The sequence below is a fragment of the Pongo pygmaeus genome, chromosome 20 (assembly GCF_028885625.2).
Source record: "Pongo pygmaeus isolate AG05252 chromosome 20, NHGRI_mPonPyg2-v2.0_pri, whole genome shotgun sequence".
Lineage (NCBI taxonomy): Eukaryota > Metazoa > Chordata > Mammalia > Primates > Hominidae > Pongo > Pongo pygmaeus.
Window position 1 is genome coordinate 48,058,644 of NC_072393.2, and position 26,492 is coordinate 48,085,135.

At 53.7% G+C, this 26,492-nt stretch overlaps 2 protein-coding genes across 3 annotated transcripts; one reads left to right on the forward strand and one right to left on the reverse strand.

The window, feature by feature from the left end:
- The first annotated feature begins 799 nt into the window (after nucleotides 1-799).
- On the forward strand, nucleotides 800-7,547 carry ZNF526 (zinc finger protein 526). 2 transcript variants are annotated; one of them, XM_054463337.2, is made up of 3 exons: nucleotides 800-1,161; nucleotides 4,705-4,798; nucleotides 4,880-7,547. In XM_054463337.2, the coding sequence occupies exon 3, from the start codon at nucleotides 4,897-4,899 to the stop codon at nucleotides 6,907-6,909; it is 2,013 nt and encodes a 670-aa protein (XP_054319312.2). In that variant the 5' UTR covers nucleotides 800-1,161; nucleotides 4,705-4,798; nucleotides 4,880-4,896; the 3' UTR covers nucleotides 6,910-7,547. The 2 variants fall into 2 exon arrangements, with proteins under 2 accessions (XP_054319312.2, XP_054319311.2); XM_054463336.2 differs by having other exon boundaries at nucleotides 803-913.
- A 3,117-nt stretch (nucleotides 7,548-10,664) lies between these two features.
- GSK3A (glycogen synthase kinase 3 alpha) lies at nucleotides 10,665-23,006 on the reverse strand. Its single transcript, XM_054463357.2, has 11 exons — nucleotides 22,552-23,006; nucleotides 20,456-20,643; nucleotides 17,329-17,412; nucleotides 17,077-17,187; nucleotides 15,021-15,151; nucleotides 14,826-14,932; nucleotides 13,761-13,858; nucleotides 13,585-13,680; nucleotides 12,971-13,157; nucleotides 12,535-12,627; nucleotides 10,665-11,346 (listed from the first exon to the last, which is right to left on the reverse strand). The coding sequence occupies exons 1-11, from the start codon at nucleotides 22,832-22,834 to the stop codon at nucleotides 11,273-11,275; spliced, it is 1,452 nt and encodes a 483-aa protein (XP_054319332.1). The 5' UTR covers nucleotides 22,835-23,006; the 3' UTR covers nucleotides 10,665-11,272.
- Between the last annotated feature and the right edge of the window lie 3,486 nt (nucleotides 23,007-26,492).

The following is a 26,492-nucleotide window of genomic DNA, read 5'->3' on the forward strand; positions in this document are numbered from 1 at the left end:
ACCTGTAATCCCAACTACTCGGGAGGCTGAGGCAGGAGAATCGGTTGAACCCGGGAGTCGGAGGTTGCAGTGAGCCAAGATCGTGCCACTGCACTCCAGTCTGGGCGACAGAGCGAGACTCCGTCTCAAACAAACAAACCAACCCCCCAAGAAATCCCTTCCCCTCTCCGGGCCTCAGTTTCCCTACTTGTGAAACAAATGGATGGCAATGGTAAGCTACGGAAGCATAGTCCTGGGCTAAACTCACAAGGGCGCCTGGTAAGTGACTATCATTAAATCAAACGAAGAGTAGGAAGAATAGGAAAGCAATTTAACAAACTGTGAAGGATTCTGTCTTGCTAAGTGGGTTGTAGTGGGCGCCTACAGTGTATGAGCGCTGTGCATGTGTGATATCATCCAATCCCCTAAACAACCTTTGAGGTGGCTGTGACTCAAGCTCACTTCACACCAGTAAAACAGAGGCCCGGAGAGGAGAATAACTCCAAGTGTGTCGGGCTCTAAAGCTGTACTCTCAGAAATGCTCCGTCTCTTCAGCTTTGAAATGACATCTCTGTCAAGGTCTCCCGCCGCCCAGTTCACTCCATGGGCCCAACGCTCACCAAAGGTTGCCCGAGTTTCCCTACAGAACTTGCCGACGCTTAGCCTGGGAGCGAACCAGAGAACTGCGCAGGCGCGTCTCCTCGCCCTGAGCCCCGCCCACAGGGCGCAGATGTGTGCGTGGATGACTCCCGGAGCCCCGCCTGAGTGGCAACACGCAGGCGCAAGGTCGCGTGCCCTACGCTACGGGCTCTGATTGGTCGCCACGGGTAAGGGCACCGCCCAATGGGAGGTGTGGATAGTGAGGGGTCCCACTCGCCTGGAGGCGAGGGTCTGTGTCAAGAGCGGCAGGGGCTGCAGGAGATAAGAGAAACGGGTGAGGGCGCCGCGCGGGGTTGGACTGGGAAGAGAGCGCTGGGCGGACGGAGAGGGCGGAAGGAAAACTAAGGGGCCTGCAGGGATCGAAGAGCCTTGGGGCCTGCGCTAGGGCGGGAGCGGCGCGGGCTGGAAGAAGAGCGCTCCTTCCTGTGTGCCCTGGGGCTCCTTTGGTGTGCGGGAGCCTACGCTGGAACTCGCCCACCACCCACTGCTGCGAGCTCTCACCCTGCCGAGGAGCTGATTCTGGTAGGAGAAAAGCGTTGTAAAGCGGGAAAGTTGAATTTCCAGGGCCCTAGTGGGTTCCTTCCTGGAAAGACTTACTGATATACTGTGTGAAAAACCCCCATTCCTTCCCTAAGTAGTTCACAATTCAAGAGCGGGAGAAAGAATCGTAGACGATGAAAGGGCAAATTTCAAGTCTCCCGGGCCACCTCGTAGACATTTATCGGGTACCTGCTTTGTGCAAGCTTTGCAGCAGGCACTGGGCCTCGCCCTAGGGGAGTTCTCTGTTGGAAATGGGGCCGTAATCAAGGAAAAATGGAACTCTCGGGCCCCTGGTTGCCTACTTCCAGGAAGGTCCTTTATGGAATGGCTGTTGTATGCAGGGGCCTGGCAACTCAAAAATTAGGAAGGGGATTGGAATAGTAGATAAGGAAAGTTTAGTTCCAGGTCCTTTAGTGAATAATTTACTCAAGGAGTATTTATTGGGCATTAACTGAAAGCAGGACCCTGTACTGGGCTATGTATTTTGGGAATTCACAGTCTAATGGGGAAGTTGGTCTGGTAGAAATGGACTGTGCACAGGGACAGTTAAACTCAGGGTCGGCCAGGCAGTGGCTCACACCTGTAATTCCAGCGCTTTGGGAGGCCTAGGTGGGAGGATTGCTTGAGCTCAGTAGTTTGAGATCAGCCTGGGCAACATAGGGAGACCTTCTCTCTACAAATAATTTAAAAATTAGCCAGGGGCCAGGTGCGGTGGCTCACGCCTGTAATCCCAGCACTTTGGGAGACCGTGGTAGGCGGATCTCTTGAGGTCAGGAGTTGAAGACCAGCCTGGGCAACGTGATGAAACCCCATCTCTACTAAAAATACAAAAATTATCCAGGTGTGGTGGTGAATGCCTGTAGTTCCAGCTACTCGGGAGACTGAGGCTGGAGAATCTCTTGGACCCAAGAGGCGGAGGTTGCAGTGAGCCGAGATCGTGCCACTGCACTCCAGCCTGGGCAAAAAGAGAGAAACTCTGTCTCAAAAAAAGTAAAATAAAATAAATAAAAATTTGCCAGGCATGGTGGCAGATACCTGTGGTCCCAGCTACTCAAGAGGCTGAGGCAGGAGGATCACCTGAGTCCAGGAGGTGGAGGCCTCAGTGAGCCAAGATCGCACCACTGCACTGCAGCCTAGGCAACAGAGTGAGACCCTGTCTCAAAAAGGGGGGAAAAAAAAAAACCTCCCAAGGTCTCACTTCCCAAGGGAGGCTCACTGCAGCCTCGACCTCCTGGGCTCAAGTGATCAAACCACCTCAGCCTGCCAAAGTGCTAGGATTGCAGATGTGAGCCGCCACACCTGGCCTGGGAGCGTTTCTCAGTCACTAAATATGTACTGTGTGCTAGACATTGTTCTTGGCACTGGACATGCTTCAGTGATGTACAGGCTAAACTGCTACATCACTGAAAAAAAAAAGCAACTTTTTTTTTTTTTTTTTTCTCCTTGAGACAGAGTCTCACTCTGTCTCCAGGTTGGAGTGCAGTGGCGCAATCTCAGCTCACTGCAACCTCCGCCTCCCAGGTTCAAGCCATTCTCCTGCCTCAGCCTCCCAAGTAGCTGGGATTACAGGCGTGCACCACGCCTAGCTAATTTTTGTATTTTTTTTTTAGTAGAGACGGGGTTTCACCATGTTGGCCAGCATGGTCTCGATCTCTTGACGTTGTGATCGCCTGCCTTGGCCTCCCAAAGTGCTGGGATTACAGGCGTGAGCCACCGCGCCCGGCAATATGAGCAACTTCTATATGCAAGGCTGTAAACTAGACTCCACCTGCCCTCTGGCACTAATAGATTAGGTGAAAAAGAGGTAAAGAAGGTGGGTTTGAATTCATAAGATTAGCTGCTAGACCTGAGAGGGAGGCAGTCATTTGCTGAGCGTACTCTGAGTCCCTGCTGTGTGAAGGGGCCTGGGTGGGGTTGAGCCCACATACGTAGAAGGGAAGATGGGGCTTATAGAGGGGAGTTTGAAAGTTAAAATTCCTGTCCCTGCTCAGAGGTTTTGTTGCTGACTGCAGCCTCCACAATGAATCAGACCCACAAACTCTCAGTCCAGTGAGGAACAGTGAGATGCCACCCCAAACTCATGATATTTGCCGTGATAGAGGTGGCACAGGATATCATAAGAACCCTGAGGACGTAGAGATGTCAGAGAAGGCTTCACAAAAGGTGCTGGGTAGGAGTTTGTCAGACAAAAAGAGGAGAGAAGTTTCTTGGCAGAGGGAATAGCAACATCAAAGACTTAGGGTCTGAAAACAATCTTTCTGGAGAACTACACAGGGTTACAGCTGACCTTTACAAGTACCAGGGACTTTGTGTCAGTACTACTTTTAGCCCCATTTTACAGGTAAGAAGACAATCTCAGAGGAAGTAAGTGGTAGAGCTCAGATTCAAGCCAAGGGCAGTCTGGTTCCAGGGCCTGTGTTTTTAAACACTTGGGTGTATCTGTGTGTGTATATGTAAGAGGCAGAGGAAAAGTGTTGCACAAAGAGGAAGCTGCACGCAGGCAAAGGCTATGGTATTCTCAGAAAAGGTGTGCCTGGCCCTCTCGGTAAAGAGGCCAGGCTGGCTGGGCCGGGTGCGGTGGCTCACGCCTGTAATCCCAGCACTTTGGGAGGCCGAGGCAGGTGGATCACGAGGTCAAGAGATCGAGACCATCCTGACCAACATGGTGAAACCCCGTCTCTACTAAAAATACAAAAATTGGCCAGGCGCGGTGGCTCACGCCTGTAATCCCAGCACTTTGGGACGCCCAGGCGGGCGGATCACGAGGTCAGGAGATCGAGATTGTCCTGGCTAACATGGTGAAACCCCGTCTCTACTAAAAATACAAAAAATTAGCCGGGCGTGGTTGCAGGCGCCTGTAGTCCCAGCTACTCAGGAGGCTGAGCCAGGAGAATGGTCTGAACCCGGGAGGCGGAGCTTGCAGGGAGCGGAGACTGCGCCACTGCACTCCAGCCTGGGCGACAGAGCGAGCCTCCATCTCAACAACAACAAAAAATACAAAAATTAGCTGGGCATAGTGGCGCACACCTGTAGTCCCAGCTACTCGGGAGGCTGAGACTGGAGAATCACTTGAACCCGGGAGGTGGAGGTTGTAGTGAGCCGAGATTGCACCACTGTACTCTAGCCTGGCAACAGAGCAAGACTCCATCTCAAAAAAAAAAAAAAAAGAGGCCAGGCTGTTGGCCAGGGTGGTGGCTCACACCTGTAATCCCAGCGCTTTGGGAGGCCAAGGTGGGTGGATCACCTGAGGTCAGGAGTTCAAGACCAGCCTGGCCAACATGGTGAAACCTTGTCTCTACTAAAAAAAAAAAAAAAAAAAGTAGAAAAATTAGCCAGGCATGGTGGCACACCCCTGTAGTCCCAGCCACTCAGGAGGCTGCGGCACGAGAATAGTTTGAACCCAGGAGCGAGAGGTTGCAGTGAGCCAAGATTGTGCCACTGCACTCCAGCTTGGGTGACAGACCAAGTCTCTGTCTCAGAAAAAAAAAAAAAGAGGCTGGGCTGAGTGTTCTTTCTCTCCTGCAGGCTGCCATGGAGGGTGTGTAGGCTTTAGAGACATGGGATCACGGAAGACTGAGGCAGAAACAGTGGATTAAGACTTCCTGAGCGATAGAGGCTGGTGAGTAGTGGGATGGGCAAGAGAATTCCACCTCCGCTTGGTTTCCTGCTGTCTCACTGGCTCCTGCCCCTCTTTCTCCAGGCACTGCCTTCCCCACAATGGCAGAGGTGGTGGCTGAGGTGGCCGAGATGCCAACACCGATGTCACCAGGGGCAGTGGAGATGTCAACACCTATGTCGGGAGAGATGATGGAGATGTCAACAGAAGTGACTGAGATGACACCTGGGGAGGCCCTTGCCTCATCCCTCTTCTTCCAGCATCACCAGTTCATGTGCTCTGAGTGTGGCAGCCTCTATAACACACTGGAGGAAGTCCTCTCACACCAGGAGCAGCACATGCTTGCTGTCTCAGAGGAGGAGGCACTGACCACACAGAATGTTGGCCTGGAGCCAGAGCTGGTGCCGGGTGCTGAGGGGCCCTTCCAGTGTGGTGAATGCAGCCAGCTCATCCTTTCCCCTGGTGAGCTCCTGGCCCACCAGGATGCCCACCTCCGGGAGTCTGCAAACCAGATCCAATACCAGTGCTGGGACTGCCAGGAGCTGTTCCCCTCGCCCGAGCTGTGGGTGGCTCATCGAAAGGCCCAGCACCTTTCTGCTACGGTAGCTGAGCCACCAGTGCCACCTCCTTTGCCTCCCCCAACACCACTGCCTCCACCTTCTCTCCCATCCGAAGTCAAGATGGAGCCCTATGAGTGTCCTGAGTGCTCTACCCTCTGCGCCACCCCTGAGGAGTTCTTGGAGCATCAGGGCACCCACTTTGACTCCCTAGAGAAAGAGGAGCGCAACGGGTTGGAGGAGGAGGAAGAGGACGATGAGGAGGATGAAGAAGATGATGAAGAGACGGAGGATGAGGAGGCCATGGCAGAGGTCAGTGATGATGCTGTGGGAGGTGACGAGTCCACAGCTGGCTGGGCTCGGGGCTGCGGGGACTGTCCCCAGCACCAGCCCTCAGCAGGGGCTCGCCGGCAACACCGGCGGACGGCTCACAGCCTGGCATCTGCTGCCCACCCCTTCCACTGCAGCCAGTGTCAGCGCAGTTTCAGCTCCGCCAACCGGCTGCAGGCTCATGGGCGGGCCCATGTTGGTGGCACACACGAGTGTACGACCTGCTCCAAGGTCTTCAAGAAAGCAGCGTCGCTTGAGCAGCACTTGCGGCTGCATCGCGGGGAAGCCCGCTACCTCTGTGTAGACTGTGGCCGCGGCTTTGGCACAGAACTCACATTGGTGGCCCACCGGCGGGCCCACACTGCCAACCCATTGCATCGCTGTCGTTGCGGCAAGACGTTCAGCAACATGACCAAGTTCCTCTACCACCGGCGCACTCACGCCGGCAAAAGCGGGGCACCTCCCACAGGAGCAACAGCTCCCCCAGTTCCAGTGGAGCCCACCCCTCCACCACCACCCCCTGCCCCACCTGCCCAGCTGCCCTGCCCACAGTGCTCCAAGTCCTTTGCGTCAGCTTCCCGGCTGTCCCGGCACCGGCGTGCAGTACACGGGCCCCCTGAACGGCGTCACCGCTGTGGGGTTTGTGGCAAGGGCTTCAAGAAGCTGATCCACGTGCGCAACCACCTGCGGACACACACGGGTGAGAGGCCCTTCCAGTGCCACTCATGTGGCAAGACCTTTGCTTCTTTGGCCAACCTCAGCCGCCACCAGCTGACCCACACGGGCGCACGTCCCTACCAATGCCTGGACTGTGGCAAGCGCTTCACACAGAGCTCCAACCTGCAGCAGCACCGGCGGTTGCACTTGCGGCCAGTCGCCTTTGCCCGCGCCCCCCGCCTCCCCATCACTGGTCTCTACAACAAGAGTCCCTACTACTGCGGGACTTGTGGCCGCTGGTTCCGCGCCATGGCGGGCTTGCGACTGCATCAGCGGGTCCATGCCCGAGCTCGGACTTTGACGCTACAGCCTCCCAGATCACCACCTCCTGCCCCACCCCCACCCCCTGAGCCTCAACAGACTATCATGTGCACAGAGCTGGGGGAAACCATCGCCATCATTGAGACGTCCCAGCCACTGGCACTTGAGGACACCCTGCAGCTGTGCCAGGCTGCACTGGGAGCCAGTGAAGCAGGCGGGCTCTTGCAGTTGGACACGGCCTTCGTGTGACACAGCTGAAATGCAACAACAAAAGGGTTTGGTTGCAACAGCCAGTGTGGGTACCTCTGAGGAGAGAGGACCTCCTCTGGCAAACTTGTCTGGTACCCACCATGTGCCAGGATCCACCCTGGCTCTTTTACCCACTGACTCCCCAGAACAACCCTTCCAGGCTTCTCTTGTCATCTTTGTCTGCCTGAGGGGAAACTGAAGCTCTGAGATGCGATGTGATCTGTACCAGGTCACCCAGCTACGCTGCAAAGCGGGTTGGCCAAGGCCCTTTGCACTGCATCACCCTGGTGCCCAGCAACATCAGGTAACCTTCACTGAGCACCAAGCTTGTGCCAGGTCCCTGCTGGCCACTCTCATATACCTCTTCAGATCCTCTGCTTGTACCCCCAGCCCTTGCCTTCCCTGGATTTTGGGCACCCAGGACTTTGCTCTGCCTGGTGGAGGAGGGTACTTGATTTCTCTGGGCTTCCTTCATCTCAGTTCTGACAGTGTGGAAGGAAATCTGTAGGTACCCAGGTCCTCAGCTCCAGACTTGGTGATGCTGGAGACCCAAGTGCAAGTCAGTACAGGCTCTGCCCACAGGTGGCATGCACAATCTGGTAGGAGAAACACACAAGTACAGATAGCTTGCTCTCTGAGTGTGTCTCATTGATTCATTCAGCCTGTGTGTCCTAAAGCCTCCCTCCTCCCATACTGGGTGATGCTGGGGGCAGAGATGAGTCAGGCCTAAGGCTTCTCAGGGCTGTGATGGGGATGTGCAGGGACAGTGGAATCCCAGGAAACAGACCTCCATGGTGGGAAATCAGGAGTTAAGGACTTCCTAGAGAAGGTAGTCCCTGAAGGAAAAATAGGAATCTGGTAGTGAAAGAGGAAAAGAACATTCCAGGCAGACAGCACTGCAAGAGGGTGAGCTCTTGGTGTATTTGGAGACCATCCAGTTATTCATCTGACTGCCTACCTGAGGCAAGCACCACACTTACCACTGTATGTGTACTATGATCCCAACAGGCTTGTGACATAGATTTCATATTATCCCTGTTGTATAGATTTTTAAAAACTGGTGGCTGGGTGCGGTGGCTCACGCCTGTAATCCCAGCACTTTGGGAGGCTGAGGCGGGCAGATCACGAGGTCAGGAGATCAAGACCATCCTGGCTAACACGGTGAAACCCCGTCTCTACTAAAAATACAAAAATTAGCCAGGAGTGGTGGCGGGGGCCTGTGGTGGCCAGCTACTCGGGAGGCTGAGGCAGGAGAATGGCGTGAACCCGGGAGGCGGAGCTTGCAGTGAGCCGAGATCGTGCCACTGCACTCCAGCCTGGGCGACAGAGTGAGACTCTGTCTCAAAAGAAAATAAAAATAAACTGGCCAGGTGCGGTGGCTCACGCTTGCAATTCCAGTGCTTTGGGAGACTGAGGCAGGAGGATCGCTTAAGGCCAGGAGTTCGAGACCAGCCTGGGCAACAGCAAGACCTCATCTCTACAAAAATTAAAAGTTAGCCAGGCCTGGTGGCACATGCCTGTAATCCGAGTGCTTTGGGAGGCTGAGGCAGGAGGATCACTCGAGCTCAAGAATTCAAGACCTGGGCAAGAGAGAGAGACTTTGTCTCTATTAAAAATAAAAATGATTGGCCGAACATGGTGGTGCACACCAGTATTCCCAGCTACTCTTGGAGGCTGAGGCAGAGGCAGGATTGCTTGATATGGGGGAGATTGAGGCTGCAGTGAGCTGTGTTCACACCACTGCACTCCAATCTGGGCAACAGTGCAAGACCTTGTCACTTAAAAAAAAAAAAAAGGAAAAAAAAACTGAGGACAGAGATTTGCCCAAGGTTTCACAGCTAGGCAGAGACATTGTGAGATTTGAGTACGGGAGGCCCTTTCGGCCCACATTTGTAACCCATACTATTCTGAGTGATTAAGACCTGAAACTTGTGCAGGGGTAGGGGATCAGAGGAAGATTCATTCTAACTAGAGGAAAAGTAAACCAGTGTCAGAGCTGTTGGGATTTGAGGGGGCCTCGAAACATAAAAGGTCTTGGGAGCAGGAAGATTCCCACCTTGTTCAGAGGTTACCTAGGATAATAGTCTTTCCCTCCATTGATTGATTGAGATGGAGTGTTGCTCTGTTGCCCAGGCTGGAGCACAGTGGTGCAGTGTCAGCTCACTGCAACCTCCACCTTCCAGGCTCAAGCGATTCTCCTGCCTCAGTCTCCCTAATAGCTGGGATTACAGGCGCCCACCACTGCACCCAGCTAATTTTTGTATTTTAGTAGAGACAGGGTTTCGCCATGTTGTCCAGGCTGGTCTCGATCTCCTGACCTCACGTGATCTGCCCGCCTTGGCCTCCCTAAGTGCTAGGATTACAGGTGTGTGCCACTGAGCCCGTCCATAATAGTCTTTCTCTCCCTAAGCAGATGCAGGTGATTCCTGATAGGCTCCTCCCAGGCCCCTGCAGCCAAGGGTGCTCAGGCAGGGGAGGCAGAATGCAGTTGAGGATGGAATTGTCCAGGAGGGAGGCCTAGACTTTGGAAGGCCTTGAAAGGTGGGCTGAGTAGTTCCAGGTTGGGGGAGGGTCGTAACTGGTGTTAGATCTGGGCTCAAAGTGGGGTGAGTGGGAAGCTAAAGATGGTCCAGCAGAAGACAGGGCTGGACCTGGGAAGGGGTCATGGGGTGGTAGAAGGGTGAGGGACACCTCAGTGACTTCACGGCTGACCACGTGTGAGTAGCAGGGAGGAAGGCGTCCCCAGGATCCCAAGGTCTGCCCCTCACCCAGAACAGCCATCCTCCCCCTTATCAATCGGCTTGCTCTGTATATTCATTCATTCATACTACAAACCAGGCGAAATCCGGGTGGTGTTGAGCAAGGAAGGGGCAGGGTCTGTCCTATCCCAGGCAGCGTAAAGATGCCCCTGGAGTGGGGTGAGCAAACTGGAGAGCCCAGACCCCACAGGAACAATCCCTTCACTCCATCTGGGACATTTGAAACTCCTCCCTTTTTGTTCACCAGTGGAATCCAGTAGGGGGCATACCCATTGCTCCTCCCCAGGCCCCCTTCCACCTCTGGGGTGTCCTGGCCACACTCACGCTTGGTGCCATGTGGAGGAGATAACATTTCCTCCGCCCATGCCCCACTATCTGGCCCCAGCATGTTTTAAGTGAGGATAAAAGTCAAGTTCTCTGCCCCCACCTTCACAGGGTTGTCACTTCCCAACATCCCTAAGAGGTGGACCAGGTAGGTGTCCTGTTTAAGACTTGGAAATGAAGGCTTGGAATCTTCTAGGGTTCTGCCTCCAGCCATGGCCACCCAACAAAGAGTCTACAAGCAGGCTAAGTTTTGGCCTGAGTGACTCATCATCATCTCATGTCCCCCCAGACCCTAGAGCAGCAGGCAGCTTGGGCTAAGACAGACAGCCCATTGTTCAAGTCCTGACTCTGTCACTTAAGCTCCATGGCCTTCCCCTCTCTGATCCCCAATTGGCTCACCAGTTACTGGGAGGTTAATCCCTCCCTCCCTAAGCAGAAGCAGATGATTTATGCTGGGTCATGGAGCAGGCTCCTCCTAGGCCTCTACAGCAGATAACCCAGATGGAGCTCATCACCACACGTGCAGAGAAAGCCACGGTGCGAGAAGGTTGGGCACCTGAGCCAGGGCCTTCGGACAGCCCTCTGCCTGAGATGCAGCTCACTCCTGTCCCAGAACAGTCCCCCCCCGGGAGCCCCCACCACCTCCGTGGAAACAGGCAGCCAGACAGAAAGCAGGTTTTCATGCCAATAATTTATTGAACGGAGGTCTGTACACAGGCAAACCTTACTGTGGAAACTAAGACATCAGGAGCTCTCTCCACTCCCCTGGCCCTCCAGGGTGGGGTGAGGAGGGAGTAGACCTTGGGGGCAGAGGACAGGAGGGGAGTTACAGCTGTAGGAGGGGCGGGGCCAGGTTGGACGGTGCGAATCGACGTTTTCTTTAAGAAAAAAATTATAACAATCTATTTACACCCGGGGACCAGGGAAGGGAAGAGGAGATGGGCTGGGCTGGTTCTATTTACAAGGGACACAGGAGGGGAGGGGGTCTGGAGGAGGTGGAGGTCTGGGGGAGGGGAGGGGGCCAAGGGGGTAGGAGGTCCTCATCCCCCCAACACCCTGTCCTTCTCTTCCCTCCCCACAACCAGTTAAAATCCTCTTAAAAAGCCCACCACAGGGGTGAGGCTGGTGAGGGAGGGACTGGAGGTGGAGACAGGGACTCATTTACCTCTGCCCTCTAGTCTAGGGGCCCAGCCAGGGCAGGAGCTTGATGGGCTATGGCCCCCCTTCCCAGCCCCTCTTGGGGCTCCCAGATGGAAGTGGAAGGGTGCTTGGTGGGGCCCTCAGGAGGAGTTAGTGAGGGTAGGTGTGGCATCGGTCGACTGCCAGTCTGAGCTGGTCGGAGTCTCAGTTAAAGCTGGAGGGAGGGAGGGAAGGAGCAGAGTTAGCCTTTGTCTTTCGCCCAACCCAAAAGTAGGAATTCTCTTGTCATAGATGCTACATTAAAAGTTACAAGCTGTTACTTTAGGTGAAGGGTTGCAAACTCAAGTGCTAAAGGGCCAGGATAGTAACTGAGTGACACACCAGAGTGCCAGGCTCCATATAAGGGGGTGGCTGGGCTGGGCACAGTGGCTCACGCCTGTAATCCCAGCACTTTGGGAGGCCAAGGTGGGCAGATCACAAGGTCAGCAGTTCAAGACCAGCCTGGCCAACATGGTGAAACCCCATCTCTACTCAAAATACAAAAATAAGCCAGGCATGGTGGTATGCGCATGTAATCCCAGGTACTTGGGAGGCTGAGGCAGGAGAATCACTTGAACCCAGGAGGCAGAAGTTGCAGTGAGCCGGGATTGTGCCACTGCACTCCAGCCTGGGCAACAGAGCAAGACTCCGTCTAAAAAAGGGCGCCCACTGTCTACTGTCAGTAGGATGGGCGGGCCCATTGCTGCCCAATCTGATTTTTCTTCCCCAAGAGAAACAGGAAATATGAATTTTTACATAAAATAGCCCCATTTTTAAATGTGGGCACCATGGCCAGGCGCAGTGGCTCACACCTGTAATCCCAGTACTTTAGGAGGCCAAGCAGGAAAATCACCTGAAGTTCAAGACCAGTCTGGCCAACATGGTGAAACCTCATGTCTAGTAAAAATACAAAAATTAGCCAGGCGTAGTGGTGTGCGTCTGTAATCCCAGCTACTCAGAGGCTGAGGCAGGAGAATTGCCTGAGCCCAGGAGGCGGAGACTGCAGTGAGCCGAGATTGAGCCACTGCACTGCAGCCTGGGTGGCGAGTGAAACTCTATCACCAAAAAAAAAAAAAAAAAAAAAAAAAAACAAAAAAACTTGGGCAACGAATTCAACTTTTTGTTTGTGTTCAGGCCAAACGTTATTTCTCTGGCTTTCCCATTGGCATTAAACACATTTAAACATTTGTATGCAAGAATGCCCTCTAAAGGTGGTCATTCACATGTTGTAAGATGTGCTTCCTATGCCATCAAAATGTCAATGATTTAAAAATACATTCAGGAAACCCAGCCACTGAGCGAACAGCCCCACCCTCCCCAGGCTGGGAGATACTTTAACCCCCAGCAGATGGTCCCCACTTACCTTGTGAGGACTGGGTGAGGGTGGTAGTGCCCGCTGGGGACCTCAAGTGAGGAGGGATGAGAATGGCGTTGAGAGACGGTTGGATGGAGAGTTCTAGAAACAGGAATTGACATGCCAGTCAGGGTAGACTACAGCAGGGTTATGATGGGCACTAAATGGGAACCCAGCTATTGGGAAGGCCAGTTGTTTGTGGACACCTTCAGCCACAGACCTCTCAATGAAAAACCAGAAAAAGCTTAGCACGAGGCAAATCACAGTAAAGCACAACTGAAGCAGATTCGATTCCCCCTGAATCTGGGAGTCATCTTTCCTGAGCCCTAGGTCTGCTTTGTACCCTGCCCTTAGCTCCCCACTCCTGCTTCAACACCAACCTCTTCACAATCTTTGGCTGCCCCCCACCCCGCCCCACTCCCCAGATCCCAGGCTATGCCCTCACCACCAGCACTGAAGTTGAAGAGAGGGGGAAGTGGGCGGTTGTTAGGCAGCTGGGTTCCCAGACATCGCAGTTCATCAAAGAAGCTGTGCGCACAGGCCTCTAGCGGGGAGAGCCTTGAGGACGGGGTGTACTCCAGCAGGCTAGAGCAGAGCGCGATGGCCTCTGGCGGCGTTCGAGATTTGAACACCTGAGGGATGGGTGCAGGGGTCATGAGGGTGAGATGCCCTGGACACTAGCGTACTCCTGTTAGCTCACTGCCACAGTGCCTGCGGCAAGTTATGACTGGCTACTTCCCACACTCCCACCTTCCAAATGAAGAAACTAAGGCCCAACCACTAAGGAGAGGTCAGTTTGTATTGGGTAAGCAGGCAGCCCAGGTCTGGGACTATATGAGCCCTGCTGACCCTCCATAAAAATTGGAATCTTGAATTTACTTGTGGGTTCTCAACTTTTAAAATGCCATAAACTTTGAAAGCGGATGGAAGTTATTGATCCCTGGATAATTCTTCAAATCCTCCCAAGCCATGATTCTGAGGCTAGGTCCACAGAACAGTTGACCTCCAAGGGGGACCAGCTCTCAGCCATACTGCCCTGAGCCCCTAGCCCTGCCCCACCTTTGTCCAGGGGTGAGCTTTAATCTGAGGGAACTTGAACTCCGTGTAGTTGGGGTTCATCTCTCGGATTTGTTCCCGGGTTGGTGTTCCCAGCACCTGTAAAGAGAGGGAGGGGTCTGAGACAAGGGCCCCATCCCTCAGCCCCACCCCCTGCCCACCCCAGCCCCGCCCCTCACCTTGATGATCTCCACCAGCTGGTCCACCCCACTGTCCCCAGGGAAGATGGGCTGGCCCAGGAGGAGCTCCGCCAGTACACAGCCAGCTGACCAAACATCTGAGGGGAAATGGAGGGAGCGTCAGGGCTAGGCGAGTTGGGCCACCAACCTCCCAGTGCTTTTATTCCTCGTGGCCATCCTAAGAGTGTCAGGAGCCCCGTTTTCTCAAAGACAAAGCACCTGGCCCAAGGTCACATGCAGCTTAGAAACATGGGCCCGACCTTGACCCTGCCTTTGCTGCACTCTAGTCTAGGTGTGTTTCCAGCCCTCAGTTCCTGTCTCTGCTAAGGACCCCAATGAGCTCCTTCTCTCCCACTAGCCTTGGACGACAGACCAAATTAGGCCCAAACCTGCCAACAGGCACCCATGTTCTTTGGGCCACAGGAAGGTACAGCCTTAAATCCTGGACTGCCTTCCTCTTGTTCCAACCTCTATCCTGCCCATGAGAAGAGCTGCAGCCTGGCAGTCTCACCCCTCCCTGCTTTGTACCTTGAACCCCACAGCACGAGTTCATACCTAAGGACTCCACAGTTCGTCATGCTGCTGTGGAAGGTGCCCTTTCAAACTCTCATGCCCATTCCCTCAATTCAGACTTCCCCTCATGCCTGGAAAATGGCAGTTGTCCCCACAAACAGGGAAGGACACAGAGGCCCTGGGAGCAAGTTGCACCTTCATGGTGGCAAAGCCTTGCTTCCCGGTTCCCCCAAGGTCTCCGGCAGCCCTTCCCCCTAGCTGAGAACAGAGGGCTGACAGGGAGGTTCCAGAGCTGGTATGGACTCTGGAGTCAGGTCAGCTTTCAAATCCCAGTCCTGCCCAGTCCCAGTGGTGCCAGTGCAGGCAGGCGGCCTCACAGCTCTAAGCTCATCTGTAAAATTAGCATTCAACAGCATCAGCCTCCTAAGTTTGTGAGGACTGGATACAAGAACAGAAGTTAAGCTTTCATCACCAAGCTTGGCATACAGCACACAGAAAACTCCAAAACTTCCCAGATTGCCACTCCCCCCGCCACCCTCCCATAACTCTGACCGATGGATGAGGTGTAATCAGTGGCTCCAAAGATGAGCTCAGGGGCCCGGTAGTAGCGAGAACAGATGTAGGAGACATTGGGCTCCCCTCGGACCAACTGCTTTGCACTGTGGGAAGAGATGGGCAGGGGTACACATGAGGCAAGGGTTGGGGTCCCCCCCACCTCTTCAGCCACCCAACATGCCCCAGGCCCACCTGCCAAAATCGCAGAGCTTGAGGACAGCAGTGTCAGGGTCCACCAGCAGGTTCTGGGGCTTGATGTCGCGGTGACACACGCCCTGGGAGTGGATGTAGGCCAAGCTGCGGAAGAGCTGGTACATGTACACCTGGGGCAGGCACAGGATAGCAGAACTTTAGCCCAGCTTTCCCCATACAGCACCACTACCCCACCAGCTTGGCCTGAAGAGCCCTTCCAGGCCCACTCTCCCTGCTGCCCCCACAGCTTTGGGGAAACCCGTTTGAAACCCTTGGTTCTCTTAATGTGCACCACAATCACTTGAAGGACTTGTTAAAACAGGGACTACTGGCTGGGCGTGGTGGGTCACGCCTGTAATCCCAGTATTTTGGGAGGCCAAGACCAGCCTCGCCAACATGTTGAGATCCCGTCTCTACTAAAAATACAAAAATTAGCCAGGCGTGGTGGTGCGCACCTGTAATCCCAGCTACTCAGGAGGCTGAGGCAGAAGAATCACTTGAACTCAGGAGGCAGAGGTTGCAGTGAGCCGAGATCGCACCACTGCACTCCAGCCTGGGTGACAGAGTGAGACCCTGTCTCAAAACAAAAAAACAGGGACTGCTGGGCCCCACTCTCAGAGTTTCTGATCAGTGAGCTCTGAATGAGGCATTTGCAACAAGCTCTCCAGCACTGATGCTGGTCCCCGGACCACACTCTGAGAACCACTGCTTTAATCACAACCCTTGGCAGAAGCCTGATGAGTAAGGTACGTCGAAAGGTTGTCATAAAACAGGCTAGGGAGCCAGGCACTCAGCTTCCCCCTCACCAAAACCACTGGCTCCTTAATCCGACAATCACAACCACCCCTGAGCCTGCCCCTCTCCAGCTCCATTTTCCTGCCACTCTCCCTCCCACTGACTAGAGCAGAAGTACCATGAGAGCAGGACTTTGAGTTTCAGTCACTGCTGCATCCCCCAGGGCCTAGACAGACCAGGTCCTGACACGGCTGCTTCCTAGGCCCCCTTCCTTTTATTCTAGTTCCCCTCGGCCAAAGATGCCACTTCCTTGCCCTGTGCTTGGTCTCCTCCAGGAAGCCTTCCTTGATCCTTCTCACCCACAAACCAGGCTGGGTGCTTCCTCCATTTCCAGAATTCCCTGTGCTCCTTCTGGTACAGCAGCAGCTAGTTCATTTAATAGTTTTCTGTGATGATGCGTTTCTACCCTACCAAACTGAGAGCTCTTCAAGGGCAAGGCCTGGGTCGCAGTCAGTGGTGCCTCTGGAATTCCTCAGCCCTGGGCCTCGTATGCAGGCAGCCACAGGACAGATTCGCCAAACCAGAGAGCTCCCCTCCTGGGAAGTGAGGTCCAACAGCCACAACCACTGGTAGAGGCCACATCAGCTCACCCGCGCTTGGGTACGTAAAGCCAGCAGGAGCAGCAGCTGAGCCCCAAGTGACCTCCAGCAAACAAACCCACCCACCTCCTTCCAATGCAGTAGGCTGCTCCAGCCTGTTCGCCACATCATCCCTGGGCTGCAATCATTCATTCATTCATTCAAACACCTCCTGAAGGTCTGTAACACCCAGGGCACGATGCCAGACACTGGGGAATGAGCCTGCACAGACGATGGATGGAGATGCATTCCTGGCTCTGTGGATGCTAACCTTCCTCCAACCCTAACTCCTTCCCACCTACCCCCAGCCAAGGCTCTAAAAGCCCGAACTCTGGCCTCAGCAGCTGTCTCTGTGCAGTCCTGGTCCCCACCACCCCCTTATCCTGAGCTAACTCCAACATCTCTGGTGCCACTGGACTCCCTGTATGGACCTGAGCAAGTACCTGGCAGCCTCTGCAGCCCCAGGTCAGGCTGCCTTCCTGATTCAGTCAGGCCTTGCCTGCCTTGGCCTCCCCTGTGTTAGGCGAGCTCCAACTCTGGGGGTTATAGGAACAACAGCAGGGGACATGGGTCCTCCAAAAACCAACATAAACTTGGCGGATGAGGGATCCCATAAAAGGCAGGAGGCTCCAGAGCCCCTGGCTTTGTAGGCCTGGGTCCCAGCAGCCCATCTTCCGGCCTACCTTGACATAGAGGATAGGGATGGTCAACTTGGCCTTGGTGAAGTGGCGGGCCACCCGGTACACTGTCTCGGGCACATATTCCAGCACCAGATTTAGGTAAAGCTCGTCTTTCTGCAGGGAGCAAAGGAGAGGTGTGAGGCACTGTGAGAAGAGTGAGGAGGGGGAAGGAAGGTGTGCAGGGAGCAGTGGGGGAAAGGCAGGCAGGCAGGAAAATGGCTGGAGCAACCCACCACCACCACCTCGAGGTCTCACCTTCTCGCCACTGGAGTAGAAAAAGTATCTCAGCCTCACAATATTGCAGTGGTCCAGCTTACGCATGATCTGCAGCTCTCGGTTCTTGAGGGCAAAGGGAGGGTCTCAGAATATGGCCAACTCTCTCGGCTGCTCCTCCCTACTCACACTCACTCCCAACAATAGCCAGGCAGCTACTCCCTGTGTCCCAGCTCCAGGGTCCCCTGGAGTATCCCCCAATTCCTTGTCTCCAGACTATTCCCCTCCCACATGAGCTGGAAGCCCACAGGTTAAACCCAGGCCACAGATGTGTTTTCTTCACTCCATTTTTTTTTTTTTTTTTTTTTTGAGACAGAGTCTTGCTCTGTTGCCAGGCTGGCATGCAGTGGCTCGATATCGGCTCACTGCAACCTCTGCCTCCCTGGTTCAAGCGATTCTCCTGCCTCAGCCTTCCAAGTAGCTGGGATTACAGGCATGCACCACAACGCCCAGCTAATTTTTGTATTTTTAGTAGAGATGGGGTTTCACCACGTTAGCCAGGATGGTCTCGATCTCCTGACCTCGTGATCCACCTGCCTCGGCCTCCCTGACCTCGTGATCCACAGGCCTCAGCCTCCCAAAGTGCTGGGATTACAGGCATGAGGCACTGCGCCCAGCCACCCCACTTTAAAAAAAAAAAAAAAAAAATTTCAACTTATTGCTGACATATAAAAACCAAATGGCACCTTCTGATTTTTTTCTCCAAAATAAAGTTTTAAAAAGGATAGGCCAGGGCCAGGCGTGGTGGCTGACGCCTGTAATCCCAGCACTTTGGGAGGCTGAGGTGGGTGGATCACGAGGTGAGGAGATTGAGACCATCCTGGTTAACACGGTGAAACCCTGTCTCTACTAAAAATACAAAAAAAATTAGCCGAGCATGGTGGCAGGCGCCTGTAGTCCCAGCTACTCAGGAGGCTGAGGCAGGAGAATGGCGTGAACCCAGGAGGCAGAGCTTGCAGTGAGCTGAGATCGTGCCACTGTACTCCAGCCTGGGCGACAGACTCCGTCTCAAAAAATAATAATAATAAATAAAATAAATAAAAGATAATATAAAATTTATTTATTATTATCATTTTTTTAAAAAGAACCTGGCTATGTTGGCCAGGTTGGTTTTGAATTCCTAGTCTCAAACAATCCTCCTGCCTCAGGCCCTCCAAGTTCAAGGATTACAGGCGTGAGCTGCCATACCCAGCCTTAAAATAAAAATAAAATAAAATAAAATAAAAAACAGCTGGGCATGGTGGCTCACACCTGTAATCCCAGCACTTTGAGAGGCCAAGGCAGGGAAATCACTTGAGGCCAGGAGTTCGAGACCAGCCTGGCCAACATGGCAAAACCCCATCTCTACTAAAAATACAAAAAAAATTAGCTGGGCATGGTGGCGCACGCCTGTGATTCCAACTACTCAGGTGGATGAGGTACAAGAATTGCTTGAACCCAGGAGGCAGAGATTGCAGCGCTTGAACCCAGGAGGCAGAGGTTGCAGTGAGCCGACATCACACCACTGCACTCCAGCTTTGGTGACAGAAGAAGATTCTGTCTTAAAAAAAAAAAAAAAATAGAGACCATCCTGGCTAACATGGTGAAACCCCATCCCCACTAGAAATACAAAAAATTAGCCGAGAGTGGTGGCACACGCCTGTAGTCCCAGCTACTAGGGAGGCTGAGGCAGAAGAATCGCTTGAACCCGGGAGACAGAGGTTGCAGTGACCCGAGATCACGCCATCACACTCCAGCCTGGGTGACAGCATTAGACTCCGTCTCAAAAAAAAAAAAAGATTTCACATCTAAATCCAGTTTTCAGTTTGCTTGAAAAATCAGGGCTAGGTATGCTGGCTCATGCCTGTAATACCAGCACTTTGGGAGGTCGAGGCGGGGGCGGATTACTTGAGGTCAGGAGTTCGAGACCAGCCTGGCCAACATGGCAAAACCCTGTCTCTACTAAAAATACAAAAAAAAAAAATTAGCCGGGCGTAGTGGCCCACACCTGCAATCCCAGCTACTCAGGTGGTTGAGGCACGAGAATCACTTGAACCCGGGAGGCAGAGGTTGCAGCGGGCCAAGATCGTGCCACTGCACTCCAGCCTGGGTGACAGAGTAAGACTCCATCTCAAAAAAAAAGAAAAAAAAAAATCAGGTGTGGGCACATGAGGCTTGCCCCCCTACATGGCACAAGCAACAACAGACAGGTAGTGGCCATCCAGCTCACTCTGGTCCCGTGGAAGCATCTGGGTCCTTGAACTCTATCTAGGATCCTGAGTCCCAGACTCCAGGCATCGGACTTTTCCCAGAATGCGGTCTTAGCATTCTTCCCCATTCTCTATTCCTCAGTGAGGCCTAGGAACTCCCTGCCCCTACATCCCTCTTACTTCTGGAACTCAACTCCAATCAAATTCTGACACCCTGGAGCTCCTCCTGCCCAAGGGCCCTCCCTGCCAAGACCGAGGCCTTGGTCTGGTTCCTTTCCAGTCTAGACTCAGTTCTCCTACATCCAGACTAGCCTAAGCTCCAAATGCCAGGCCCTTAAACACCAATTATTCCTCAACTTCCATTTCCTCCATCTCCTTCTAGTTCCCTGAGCCTCTCCTAGCTCACAGGGCACCTCCATTCCATCCTGCACTGGCCAAACACCTGGGAAGAGCGCGACCTTCAGAACCACCCATGCTAGCCCTGCCAGGTCCCTTTCTCTCCTGGGAAGAAGTGTAACCAAATGGTTAAGGTAGAGGGTTTGGGAATCAGATTCCAGCCTTGACTGGGGCACTTGCTCTATGACCTCAGGCAATCCTCTTATCTGAGTTTGTTTCCCTGCTTTTAAACTTAGCTTACACTTAGAATGGGTATAACCACAGTACCTACCCTCAGAGAATCTTTATGTAAATTAAACAAGAATTTGCTTATTAAGCACTTACATTGAGCAAATGCCCAGTAAAAGCTCTGGGCTCTCCTGGGATCCACATTTCCCATCTTCCACAGGTCTCATTTCCTCTTTTCCCCTCTTTCTCTTCTGGCCCATGGCTCTGAAACCCAAGCCTCCAGCTCTCTGGCTGGGGTTCTCCCACCAGTCACACCCAGTCCCCAAACCTCCCTGTCCCCATCCTGCCCAAGCTACCTTGAACCTCTTGTCCTGGAGAACCTTCTTGATGGCGACCAGTTCCCTGGTCTCTGCCAGCCGTGCCTGGTACACAACCCCAAATGAGCCATTGCCAATCACTTTGATGTCCGTGTAAGCCACCTCTTGGGAGCGCTCTGGGCCTTGGCCTAGAGTGGCTACCACTGTGGTCACCTTCCCGCTGTCACCTGGGGAACAAAGGGGATACACGATCCACTGACCCATCCTGTCTGCGCATCACCCCATCCTGGGGCTGTGGGAGGAAGGGAAATCTCTGCAGGAAGCTCATTGGGGACCTCTTTGTCCCCTCTTCCTCTTTGAGGAAAGGTGGATGCTGGGACCTTCCCAGTGATTTTTCCCCTCTTTCTTTCTGGGAACCTTAAATCCTGCTCCCCTCCACATGGGAGGATATTGATACCTAAATCTCTCTGCTTCAAGGGTTGGCAACCCCAAATTTCTACTTCTAGGAAGCAACAGATCACTGGTCCATCGTGGTACTGGGAGACATCAGATGTTGACTCCATCTACTCTGGATCTACTGCCCTCTGGCCCCTCCTATTTGGAGAAAGCTTGACCAAGCCTCTTCCACTTCAGGGAGCAGTAACCCTGAGGTACTCCTACTTTAGGAAAGCACTAACCTCTCTCACAGCCTAGAGGATACTGATCTCTAAGTCCTCCCCTGTAGAGCTGGTAACTTTATTGGTTCTTGGTGACAGAAATGAATGTCCTCTCCTGCTATATGTACCAGTGCCCTGACCCTCACTTTTTGGTACTTTGAGGTTAGAAAAAAAACACTGACCTGACCTCTTCATCTGAGTGGTCCGGAGACCCAGACGCCTCCCTATATGTGGGTGGTCCCTAATGGACAAGCACCAAATTATGAGAATGATGAACCTGACCTTTATTATCAAGGGGCTATTCCAGCCTCAGTCCTTTGAAGGAAAGCTATAATTCCCAATTCCCATTATTCAAATGGTGGCAAACCTTGGTGCCACTCTTAGAGGATAGTGACCCCTTTGAGTAACTGATGAACCAAATCCTTTTTTTTTTTTTTTTTTGAGACACAGTTTCGCTCTCGTTGCCTGGCTGGAGTGCAATGGCACGATCTTGACTCACTGCAACCTCCGCCTGCTGGGTTCAAGCGATTCTCCTGCCTCAGCCTCCCGAGTAGCTGGGATTACAGGCGTGAGCCACCGCGCCCGGCCACCAAATCCATTTTGAGGGGCCAGTGACGTGTTCTTTCAGAAGGAGATAACCCTACATCACTTTTTTTTTTCAGAGCCAATGACACCATATCTTAGAACAATTATTAAACAAGTATAACCTTAGATCCATATTCTATAGGAAACTGTGAGCTACCCTGCTCCATTCCATTTTTGTTAAAGGAGACACACCAAGCCATGTATTTTAAAACATGTACTATGGACTTGGTTTGAAGGATATGCTGACTCCCAATGTCTTTATATCTAAGAAGCAGTAACTATTAATTCTCACCATTGGCAGTACAGCTCAACAAGATTTAGGGTGGGTAATGATGCCAGGTCTTGGTTTTAATAGGGAAGATGATCTGAGTACCAGGTTTGGAAAGCCTGGCCCTATTCTTTGGGGACACAACACAGTAACCTCAAAGCCCTGCTTCTAAGTGATATTCGCTCCAAATCCCCATCTTCTCAAGGACAGCGAATGCAGATCCCTCTTTTTCGGGGTTGGTCTTATTCTTGTTCTCATAGGAGACAATAACCCTAGATCCCCATTTGCAAGCGACTGTGACCTCTGATCCAATATTATAATGAATAGCAACGTCAGATACCTGTTCTTAAGACTCAAGAACCCAAGACCTCAATAATGGAAGAACACGGACTTGTAACCCCTGTTTCTTTGAGTGTTAGTAATTCTGATCCAAGAGTAATTCTGATCTCCAAGAGATGGTAACCCCAAGACTCCTTTTCCTGGGAGGAAGAGGGCTCAGATCCCCGGTATGGGGAGAGGCACAGTGACCTCGAGCTCCTATCTAAGCATATGAAAGAATCTGATGGATGTCTGAGGAGCTTTGGGAACCCTGATCACCACCCTACACGGGCGCCACTAGTACTCACGGCCCAGCTTCACCCCGGGCGGCGGGAAGCTAGTGCCTGCGCCGGGGCCTCCGCTGCCTCCTCCGCCGCTGCCGCCGGGTCCACCCCCGGAGCTCGAGGCCCCGACGCCCCCACCCATGGCCCCGACAGATGCCTTTCCGCCGCCGGTGCCGCCTGGGCCAGAGGCCGAGCCTCCGGGGCCGCCGCCGCCGCCTCCGCCTCCGCCGCCTGGCTCCGCGAACGAGCTGGTCCGCGCCCTGCCCGAGCCCCCAGGGCCGCCTCCCGAAGGCCCGCCGCCGCTCATGGCGCCGAGCACAGGCCCAGGCCGCGGGGCTCGGGCTGCCCGGGCTGCCCCAGCCGCCGCCGCTGCCGCCGCCTCCCCCGGGCTCTGGCCTCTTCCAGGCCGCGCCGCTCGGGCTTGGGCTCCGGCTCCGGCCCAGCGCCCGCCGCGGGGCACGCCGGGAGATGCAGTTCGGCTGTCGTCTGCGCCGCCGTCACCGCCCTCGGCCCGCACAGAGAGCCGCGTGGCACGCCGGGAAATGAAGTCCACAAAAGCCTCAGAGTAGACCGCGGGAATGATCGGCGGGAATGACGGGTCGCGCTGTACGTCGGGAAATGGAGTCCAGAGTAATCTGTCAGCCGACTGTACGACGGGGAGCCCTGAAGCACTTTGGGAAGCAGAGAGCCTGATGCACGCTGGGAAACGGAGTCCACTCACTCAGTCTATTAGCTGTGTATGCGTCCCAGAGCCCGGTGCGCTCTGGGAAATTGAGTCGGCGCGCGTGAACCTGCGGATCTCGGGCCGTGAGGCAAGCCGGGAAATGGAGTCGTCGCCACGCCCCCACCGCATTGCAGGTGTAAAGCGATTTTTAAAGCACGCCGGGAAATGGAGTCTCAGATGGTTTTTAAGCCCCAAGTGGTTACTGCAGTTCCGGAGATGGGCGAGGAAATGGAGTAGGTTTACGCGCTCTTCTTCCCAGGTACGCTAGGCCGCAGTCCCTGCCGGGAAGTGTAGTCAGCACCAAGGCTTCGGTGCAGTTGCCACAGCGAGCCCTGGTGTATTCTGGGAAATGGAGTTCGAGGCATCCTCCCCATTGACTGAGGGGGCGGGATCGCCCATGAGCTCCAAGCATGCTGGGGAATAGTCCAGACCTGACCCTTTGTGAGGCCAGTCTGCGGAGGCTTGCCGGGAAGCGGAGTCCAATGGCCACCATCAGGGGCGTGTGAACGAAAGGTTAGAGACTGCGGCAGTTCCCTGGAGAGACTTAAAAGTGTTTCAGCGCCTCCTTCCTCGCCCCCAGGTCCTTCTTTAAGAAAGAGCCGAGGTCGATCAAGGACTGCTGGAAAATGGAGCCAAGCAACTTTAAGTTCCAGGTGACCATAGATCAGGAAAGAAAAAATGTCCCCTCTCTAACCGCAACTCTGCAAAGATTCGGGAAACAAAGTTCCCGGCGGTTTCGCAGAACACTAACTAGTCTTCGGATACAGTCTAGCTTTTCCTAGCAATGTGGTTCGCACCAGGAAGCTGAATGGATATTTCTGGGCCGGGCGCTGTGGCTCAGGTTGGGCGCCGGTAGCTCACGCCTGTAATCCCAGCACTTTGGGAGGCCGAGGCTGGCGGATCATCCGAGGTCAGGAGTTCGAGACCAACCTGGCCAACATAGCGAAACCCCGTCTCTACTAAAATTACAAAAATTAGCCGGGCGTGGTGGCGGGCGCCTGTAATACCAGCTACTCAGGAGGCTGAAGCAGGAGAAACGCTTGAACCCGGGAGGCGTAGGTTGCAGTGAGCCGAGATCGCGCCACTGCACTCCAGCCTGGGCGACAAGAGTGAGACTCCGTCTCAAAAATTAAAATCCTGTCTTGAACCCCCATTCAGTTTTCAGTTTTTGGTTTTGAGACAGGGTCTCGCTCTGTCGCCCAGGCTGGCGGACAGTGGCGCAATCATAGGTCACTGCAGCCTCGAACTCCCAGGCTCAAGCAATCCCCCCACCTAAGCCTCCCATGTAGGTGGGACTACAGGCGTGCACCATCACGCCCAGCTAATTTGGTTTGGTTTGGTTTTTGGGGTGGTGGGGGATAGGGAGGTGGGCTTCGACATGTTGCCCAGGCTGGTCTCCAACTCCTGGGCTCAAGCGATTCTACCTCAGCCTCCAACGTGCTGGTATTTCAGGCTTGAGCCACGGCACTGGGCCTCCCACTCTGTGTTTTGCGACTTCCGCTTCCTAAATTACAGGATCCCGGAAAGCCAAAAATAAGGAAGCCAGCTGCAAAGAGTAGCCTCAGGTTTTGTGTACTCAGTGAGTCGTCCTATTTATCGATTAATACCCGAAGGAGAGTAGCCCCCAAAGGGCGCTGGGGAAACAGAGTTCCTGTGTCTGTGAGTGTCTCTTCCTCCCCCGGAAATACTCAGAAGTAGAATGAAAGCGTTCTCAGCCCCTCCCGCCTCCTGGAATGGTGGGAAATGGAGTCTCTGGACTTCACGTTAATCCAAGCTTGTGTTTATACTAACTGTCCTGTCCTTTCTGAAACCAGAAGAAAGTCCTGTCCACTCATAAGTTTGTTCCTAACTGCAATTCCCCGCGGACACAACTGCGGGAGTCGGTAGCGCCAAAGCCTGTTGAGACTACATTACCCAGAAGGCAAAGTACGGACACGCTTCCGCTCCCTTGCAAAGCAGGTGGCTGCACCACGCGCGGCTAGGCGCGGGCGTTTCTGGGAGTTGCAGTTTCCCAGCCAAATGGTGCCTGCTGCCCTCTGATGGCAGCTCTGAGTCAAAAAGTAAAAATTTCAGTCAAGCCCCTTGGCCTACGGATTCCAACACGGGACCAAGACGGCTCAAAAGGGCGGCGACATGGGGCAGGATAGCGAGGGTTATTTAACCGCCAGAACCCGTGGGGCATGCGCCGCTGCGTGTGGCCAATCGCCACGAGGGGATTGGGGTCCGTGGGAGTTTGAGGGTGACGGTCTGCAATCTATCACGATGTTTGTAGAGGATGAGAATGTTCCTAGAGGGATGCTAGGAAGGGTTGTAAACGTCTGAGAGAGGCCTATGGGTGTCTAGAAGGGCTAAGAGGAGTCCGTGGAGCGGTCGGTGATGGGGTCTTTGATGAGCTTAGTTGACTGAGGATAATTACTGGGGACCAGTGGAGAAGACTGAGGGGACTTAGGCTGTCTGCTAAAAGTTCTATGGGTGGGTGGACGCGATGGCTTATGCTTGTAATCCCAGCACTTTGGGAGGTCAAGGCCGTGGATCACTTGAGGTCAGTCAGAAGTTCGAGACCCGCCTGGCCAACATGGAGGAAACCCCATCTCTACTAAAAACACACTAAAAAATTAGCCGGGCGTGGTGGCCCACGCCTGTAATCCCAGCTACTCGGGAAGCTGAGGCACAAGAATCTCTTGAACCTGGGAGGCTGAGGTTGCAGTGGGCTGAGATTGCACCACTGCACTCCACCCTGGGCAACAAAGTGAGACTCTGTTTTGAAAAAAAGAAAAAAAAAAAAAGGTCTGTGGGAGACAGAAATTACTGGTGACCAAGGGGATCTCTGAGCGACCTGAAGGGGTGAGGGATGGTTGAGAAGCATTGGGAAAGGGCTTTGAGAGTCTGTGGAGGTACTGGGGCTACAGGTACAAAGCAGGGAGGTCTCTGATGAGATTAATTAATATGTGAAGTGCCTTGAGAGTATCTGTAAAGGGCTTTCTACTTGGAAGCAAGGATCTCAGAGGATATAGATGGGACCAAGGGTGTCTTCTTGCAGGAACATTTCAAGCTAGCTAATAGATTTAGGTGGGCGATTAAAGGTTAGAGTAGCCACTGGAGTTTTCAAGGCCAAATGCCACCTGTGACATCCTACACAGCCAGAATCTGGGGCAACTAGTCTGGTAGGGCTGTGGTCTGACCTGGACAGCAGTTAGGGAGCTGAGCTGAGCACTTATGATTCCATATTAGATGTGGTTAG